The sequence below is a fragment of the Alnus glutinosa genome, chromosome 1, assembly GCF_958979055.1.
Source record: "Alnus glutinosa chromosome 1, dhAlnGlut1.1, whole genome shotgun sequence".
NCBI lineage: Eukaryota > Viridiplantae > Streptophyta > Magnoliopsida > Fagales > Betulaceae > Alnus > Alnus glutinosa.
The window spans coordinates 39,360,998-39,369,058 of record NC_084886.1 but is presented as its reverse complement, the minus strand read 5'-3'; the positions used below and the strand labels follow the sequence as shown (position 1 = coordinate 39,369,058).

Genomic DNA, 8,061 nt, shown 5'->3' with positions numbered 1-8,061 from the left:
TAATGGGTACAGACTCACCCTTCACCAGACGGGTGGCAGACTATCAGCTTCCCAATAAGTTTAAGGTACCCCAAATTCTAAGTTATGCAGGAGACAGAGATAAGTTATGCAAGAGACAGAGATCCCTTGGATCACCTAGAGAATTTCAAAGCTCATCTAGACCTTCACGGGACACCCGATGAAGTAGCATGTCGGGCCTTCCCTCTTACTCTTGCGGGGAATGCCCGAGACTGGTTCAGGAAGCTGCCCCCGAATTCCGTTGATTAGTTCAAGGAATTGTCCAAGATATTCCTAACGGAGTTCTTGGCTTTCCGGACAAGGAAGAAGCCTTCGGGATATTTGCTATCATTGCACCAGCAGGGCAATGAGAGTCTTAAGGAGTTTATGGCTCGGTTCAACCGAGAGAAGGCTACGGTCGAAGATCCGACCGAGGATATGATCTTTGCTGCCATTTATCAGGGAATTTCACCCGAGGAGCCTTTGATGAAGAAGCTGATCCGGAAGCAACCGAGTACCTTGCAGGGCCTCATGGATAAGGTAGAAGAATTCATCAATCAAGAAGAGACGCTGAAGTCTATGGCCAGTTCTAGACTACCCCGAAAGACAGCCCCAGAAAAGAAAAGGAAAGAATTCAAGAAAGCTGATTGGGAAGAGCAGAGGCAGGTAAAGAAGTTCAAAGATTACAACTTTACACCTCTCAATGCCGAGATATCAGAAGTCCTCATGGAGATCAAGAGAGATCCGGCGTTTCGGGAACCGCAAAAGATACCAGGTAATCCTCCTTATAGGAATGCAGGGAAGTATTGTGATTTCCATAAACAAGCAGGTCATCACACCGAGGGGTGCGTAACCCTAAGGTTGTTAATAGAAGAATTCATAAAGAATGGCAAGCTGGTTCGGTTCTTGGGAGAGCGACGGAACCATCAAGGAAATAACAGGCCTCGGAATCATCAGGACTATCAACCCCGAGATCAACAGCCACGAGATTACTATCCCCGAGACCGTCCTCAGCTAGACGAAAGGCATCAAGGGAATGCTCCCCGAGATGACATAGAAAGAAGAGAGGATCGAGGAAGCAGAAGCCCTAGGCATAGAGAGCCGAGGCAACAGCAGTATCTGCCCGTGATCCCATAAAAAGGACTCTTGGGAATTTCAGGCTTGCTTTTATTTTTCAGCATTTATATTTGCAAAGAACTAGATTTTTATTTTTAATTCAGACTAGACAGAAAATTCCCCAGATTTTGGGAATAAGTATTTTCAGAATAAATGAATAAAGCTGACTTAAGCATCGGAATGTTCCTGGTCTAGGGACCAGGAACCCGTTGATGTTGTTTCTTTTGCAGGCAAAAACTCTCGGATCAGTCCTAGCCGAGAAGGAGCCTCTCGGATTAGTCCTAGCCGAGAGCAAGAAAAACTTCTCGGATCAGTCCTGGCCGAGAAGGAGCCTCTCGGATCAGTCCTAGCCGAGAGCAAGAAAAACTTCTCGGATCAGTCCTAGCCGAGAAGGAGCCTCTCGGATCAGTCCTAGCCGAGAGCCAAAAAAAAAAAAAAAAAAAACTTCTCGGATCAGTCCTAGCCGAGAAGGAGCCTCTCGGATCAGTCCTAGCCGAGAGCAAGAAAAACTTCTCGGATCAGTCCTAGCCGAGAAGGAGTCTCTCGGATCAGTCCTAGCCGAGAGCAAGAAAAACTTCTCGGATCAGTCCTAGCCGAGAAGGAGTCTCTCGGATCAGTCCTAGCCGAGAGCAAGAAAAACTTCTCGGATCAGTCCTAGCCGAGAAGGAGCCTCTCGGATCAGTCCTAGCCGAGAGCAAGAAAAACTTCTCGGATCAGTCCTAGCCGAGAAGGAGCCTCTCGGATCAGTCCTAGCCGAGACCAAGAAGAAAACTCTCGGATCAGTCCTAGCCGAGAGTCTCGGATCAGTCCTAGCCGAAAGCAAGAAGAAACTTCTCGAGGGGTCGGATTTAACCCTCGGGTTTTGCAGGTTTTTCAAGATACAGGGAGAAAACCCTAAGGAAAAACAAAAAGGTAATTGGGGGGTAAGATTTAACCCTCGGGTTTTGCAGGTTAGCAGGTTTTCAGAAGGAGACAAAGATCGGGTTTCCTTAGACATGGAATTCCCATTATTCAAGCAAGCTTCGGATAAGGGAATTGGGGGGTAACTGTTGGGGATAAATCCCACTCAACCCGATCCAAAGAGAAGATTCAAAAGTCAAATAGGTCCAAACAGATAAGAATAATGATAAGATAAGAATAATGATCATATCAGAAGTCTAAGAAGATATCAGATCAGAAGTCTAAGAAGATATCAGATTGGAAGTCTAAGAAGATATCCAATTAGAAGTCTAGTAAAGGATTAAAGTCTAATTAGAACTCTGACAGCAGTTCTAGATCAACAAGGAGCAGGAGTCCTAATCCAGGTTCAACTCCACCTCTATGCCTATAAATAGGCTCATACCCCAGGTATAAACAAAGACTCAATTTTTATGCATAGAGCATTATTTCTCTCACAGAAGCTAACTTAGGCATCGGAGCGGGACCCCCGGAAGGGTCCCTAGGTTTTGTTGTTTTGCAGAGTTATTAAGAAGCGTGAAGAACATTAAAGGAACGTGCAGATTCACACTATACCGAAAACTGTACCAACACTTGTCATGATTAATTGATTAGTTAGATGTTTTCTTAAAGCCTACTTCTACCACTTCATTATTCTGTTAACGCAAAATCTCATACAATATCAATATGTCCACGACCTTTTACCCACATATTATGAAATAACTTTGTTTTCGGTTAAAAAAAAAAATGAAAAAAGAAAAACTTCCATAGCAACATGCTTGAAGATGACCCGTCAACATCCTAATTCGCAACTGTTCTTAATCAACCATGGAGTTGGCCCATAAAAGAAAAATGTGTTTCATGGTTTTAGAAAGAGAGAGAGAGAGAGAAAGTTTCCATTTTTTTTTTTTTTTTTTTTTTAATGTCTTTGATCACGTATTCATTTTGGGCCGTTCACTTAAATAAACGGCCCAGATTAAATGGGATCTCAAGACCCCCAAACGCGTGTATAAAAAGATATAATAAATGGGGTAGCATTGAAATTCTAAAAAGATGCGAAGAGAGCATTTACGGGAATTTGGTTCTTGAGCCCCCAAAGCCTCTTTTCCACTTCCCCCCACCTTCCTTTTTCCCTCCTTCCTCTGCAACTCACCACCCTCTTTTACGAAACTGAAACTGACCGCTGCTACCTCTGCCTCTATGTCGACGCAGAATTGAAAGCACCTCGAACGAGAAGAAAAAAAGGAAGACCCAAAATGTCGAACAAGTCCCCAATTTTTCCGATGCCAGAGCCCCAGCATTTCAGCGACTATGGGTTTGACCCTCAGATTGACTATTTTCAGGTCTTTCTCTTTCTCTTTGTTTTGGTTTGTTCTCTCCTGCGTACGTAAGAAGAGTTTTTCTGACTCTGAACAATTTGTTTCATCGTCAAAAACAAGGTGTTAGAAGAGGCGAGGAAGCAGAAGCGCGAGGGAACAAGGTCCATAGACTCCATCCACTTCAAGCTCCAAAAACCCATTTCAAAAGACGAGTCTAAGAAAACCCACAAGGGCAAGAAGAAGAAGCGGTGGTGGAGAAGCGCCCTCCTTTTCTTCAAATGGAAGTGGGTTCCCCACCATGGTCATGGCAGTGACGTTCACGAGGACGTTCATCTCGCCAGGGCTCGAGCCTTCAGGGCCTCCGTATCAGGGCCCGTGTACTTCACCGAGAGCAGAAGTGGGTCTACCACGCCCTACCGTTCTACTAGCCGGCCTTCCTCGGGTCCTCTCGCCGGAACATTGAATCCGCTCAGCAAGGATGAGGTGGACATGCCTTATTTGAGCCTCAGAGAGCTTAACACAGAGCAGCAGCGGCAGCAGCAGAGGATCTCTACCTCCGCCATGCCCCTATATTTGGTCACTTGAAAAAAATCAGTGCTTCAACATGATGGAAACGTGGAGGACTCTAGACGTGGGTGTTGGACAACTGCAGTTCATGGCCACGTGAAGGACTATCTAGACATGGGTAGTGGTGTGCTGCAGTTATTCATGGGTAGTTATTTAGTGCACGGGTAGTTTAATATGTGCATGGGTAGTTTAATATGTTAGTGGGTAGTTTAACATGTTAGTGGGTAGTTTTATTCTCAGTTACGTAGCTCTAGTATAAGATGAGTTCTAGAATGTGGAGAATAGATTATTGATTATTGTATTGGCATTTTGTCATTTGTGGTTTGTATCCAGCCCTAAGTGGATTCATTTGTGGTCTCTCCTACCCGAAAGGAGTTCATTATCTATCAAATATCTTTAATTCTGTTCAAATTATCGTGGGTTCCTATCAACTTGGTATCAGAGCCAGGTTCAAAATTCAAAGCATGGCTACCAACAAGGATCGCATTGAGAAATTGGAATTAGAAATTCAGGATTTGAAAGAAGTAATGCAGAAGATGAATGCAGAATCACAGTCCAGCTTTGCGGAGCTTAAGGAACTCTTCTTCAAGGGTTTTGAACATGGTGAATCATCTGCAGACAAAGGAAACGGAAATCATTCTTCCGGGCACTCGAATAGTTCTAAAGGATCGAGTAATTTCACTAAGTTGGAGTTTCCTCGGTACTCGGGAGACAACCCCAACGTGTGGCTGAACCGGGTAGTTCAGTACTTCAATTATAAGCAAATACCGGAGGAGCAAAAGGTATCCCTGGCAGCCTTTCATCTCGAAAGTGAAGCCAATCAATGGTGGCAATGGGTTCAAAAGTTGTACAAGGAAGAACAAGTACCCATCACATGGGACGCCTTCGAACGGGAGTTGCTGATTCGATTCGGTCCTACCGAAGTCGAAGATTATGACGAGGCACTTTCAAGAATCCAACAAGAAGGGACATTGCGGGATTATCAACAAGAATTTGAGCGTTTGGCAAACCGGGTGGATGGGTGGCCACAAAAGGCACTCGTGGGAACATTCCTTGGAGGGCTGCAACAGGATATTGTATCTGCTGTGCGAATGTTCAAACCGAAGACCCTCCGTGATGCCATTGAGCTAGCACGCATGAGAGATGATAATCTCTCTAGAGACCGGAAGATTGCAAGCAGTGAAGGGCCAACTATGTCGACAAATTCAGCCGGGTACTCAACACATACTACACGCCCATATTCATCGGGTGCTGCCAAGAAACTGTCATGGGAAGAGATGCAGAAAAGAAGGGAGAAGGGCCTGTGTTTCGGTTGCAATGAAAAATTCACACCGGGACATCGTTGCCAAACACCTCAAGCACTCTCTATTGAGGTTTCTGCAATGGAGGAAAGGTTTGAGTTCGAAAATGGGGACACAAAAATTGTGGGTGGTAAGCGCGGAGCCGAAGAGGTTGAACCTCTCATCAATTTCTCCACATGAACCTTGAGGACAAGGTTCTTCTTCCAGGCGGGGCAATTGATGGAAACGTGGAGGACTCTAGACGTGGGTGTTGGACAACTGCAGTTCATGGCCACGTGAAGGACTATCTAGACATGGGTAGTGGTGTGCTGCAGTTATTCATGGGTAGTTATTTAGTGCACGGGTAGTTTAATATGTGCATGGGTAGTTTAATATGTTAGTGGGTAGTTTAACATGTTAGTGGGTAGTTTTATTCTCAGTTACGTAGCTCTAGTATAAGATGAGTTCTAGAATGTGGAGAATAGATTATTGATTATTGTATTGGCATTTTGTCATTTGTGGTTTGTATCCAGCCCTAAGTGGATTCATTTGTGGTCTCTCCTACCCGAAAGGAGTTCATTATCTATCAAATATCTTTAATTCTGTTCAAATTATCGTGGGTTCCTATCACAACAAGCTTACATTTGTTTCCCTTTAATTAATCTCTTGAAAAGTGGGTGTTCATGGGGTCTGTCTGGTTTGGTTTAGTTTAGTTTATTGGGGTTTCCTTTTTATCTTTTCGGGTCTGCCCCATTTGTTTTTGCAACCTGCAAAAAGTGTTTGATTCATTGGAGGAAGGGCTGGATCCTCCTTTTTGTGTTTGTTGCTCACTTTTTTCTCTTCTCGTGCTTTGACTAATGCCGCTCTCACACTCAGTGGATACCGTTTGATCCGACTGTTGCCCTGTCCAATCCCAAACTGCCTTGACAAGATCATTAAGATAACGTCTACTTTTTACTATGGGGATTTAATTTTGTAATCTTTAAGATCCGGTTTATAGATCTCTTATATATATATATATATATATATGTACTCGGTTCATTGTATTATATTTCAGTTTCTTTAGTAGGTTGTTCGATTCATGGCCCATTCCACGTGTGTTGGTCCAAATTTTGTTGGTCAAAATAGTTGACTCTCACGTGGATTTATTTACGGTGTAATTAATATTAGAATTTATATTTCTATGTTTTAATTGTTTCAAAATGCTGACATGGCATATGGGATGAGCAAAGTTTGGCATATGGCATGGGATTGAGCGTGAAGGGTCGGTTTCAGCGCAAGTGTCCAAAAGGAGGAGCGGCTGCGTCATGTGCCGTTGTGAGTTGGTGCTACGTCTCTGCAGCCGCTTTAATTTGGTTTTACCTGTAGACCACGTTGTTTCTTTACCACGCTAACGTGCGTGTCAGTTTGGATTTGGGACTTTTTTTTTTTTTTTTCTTTGACATAAAATTTAATTAAAGTAAAAAGAAGCAAAATACAGAGAGGGAAGGAGCCCATCAAATTTTCCAATACAGTGTCAAGAAGTAATAAAAAATTGGAAATAAGCCGAGAAAAAAGAGATTTTGGACCAAGGCTGATAATTTTGACACGACCTGACAACCCGACACAAAATTAGCGGGTTTAACTTCTTTTTTTTTTTTTTTTCAAAAATAAAAAGAAAATGGAATTAGATTATTATTAGCCGTAACTTAAAACAAAAGCCATAAAATCAGATTATTTTCTTTTTCCTCCAGTTGCCCCGCCCGCCGCCCCTCTTCTTCCATTTTCTTATTCTTCAACGCCGGGTCGCTGTGCCACCCCCTCTTCTTCCTCTCGCTCAACGCAGCGACGCTCTCTCTCTCTGTTCTTCTTCAGCGCCGCCCCTTCTTTTTCCTCCCGATGTCACATCCAATACCGCTAGTATGTTATTTACAACAATGTATGAGTCATTGTTGAGCTTCCCCTGTGAATTTTGGTGAGGCCAGGATGGAGTTTTGGACTGCCGATTTTTTTAGTTCTTGCTATCTTTGCAAGAAGCAGCTTCATGACTGGACATTTTCATGTACAGGAAAAGAAAACATGATGCTCATGTTCTTTTAGTTTGTTTCCTTAATTCCTTGGCTTGATACTGTGGGTTGGTCGGGATTGTGAATGATCTTTGACTTGAGTGAGTTTTGGATTATGTTGTTGTCCTCGAGATGAAGCCTTTTTGGTTGAAAAGTTAGTTCCTTGAATTATTTTAATTGATGGATTCATAATGGACTGAGCATGATTGAATTTTGAATTATGGTTATTGTTTGATTGTTTTTATATTGTTGTCTATGTGGGAAGTTTGTGTTCAGAATTGTTTTATACACTTGGAGTTTGGGTTGGTTTAGAAGGATGAATGAATATAGCAAACCTTGTTGTAGATATTATTATGTCCTTTTGGTTTCGCATATTAGTTCTTGCATTGAAATAGCTAGATGTAGATAGTAATCTAGTGATGACTGATGACTGAATTTGTGAACCGATTCTAGTTATATACATAGTTTTGGTTTACAGGTAACCTTTGAACTAAAGTGGAGGCTCTAATTAATGATTTTTGCATACTTGGGAGCTTTGGTATTGTTTTTCCTATTTAAAGCTTTTTCTTCAGGTACATGTTGGTCCTCTGATTTTGTAAATAGTTTAGGGGTCTTTGAGAGCTTGTTGGATACTTTTCTGCTAGTGATAATTCGTCTTAGAGTTGTTTGAATGATAATATCATTAACAAAACATATATAGGCTTGAGTAGTCGGTAGTCCATTTAGAAATGCCGATTGGAAATCCTCATCGGATTGTATTGGACTCAATAAACAGTAGATAATATTTGAGAGGGTTTGAGC

At 42.6% G+C, this 8,061-nt stretch overlaps 1 protein-coding gene across 1 annotated transcript; it reads left to right on the top strand.

The window, feature by feature from the left end:
* The first annotated feature begins 3,105 nt into the window (after window positions 1–3,105).
* Window positions 3,106–3,971, top strand: LOC133880797 (uncharacterized). The gene is made up of 2 exons (XM_062319784.1): window positions 3,106–3,392; window positions 3,489–3,971. The coding sequence occupies exons 1-2, from the start codon at window positions 3,306–3,308 to the stop codon at window positions 3,951–3,953; spliced, it is 552 nt and encodes a 183-aa protein (XP_062175768.1). The 5' UTR covers window positions 3,106–3,305; the 3' UTR covers window positions 3,954–3,971.
* Window positions 3,972–8,061: the final 4,090 nt, after the last annotated feature.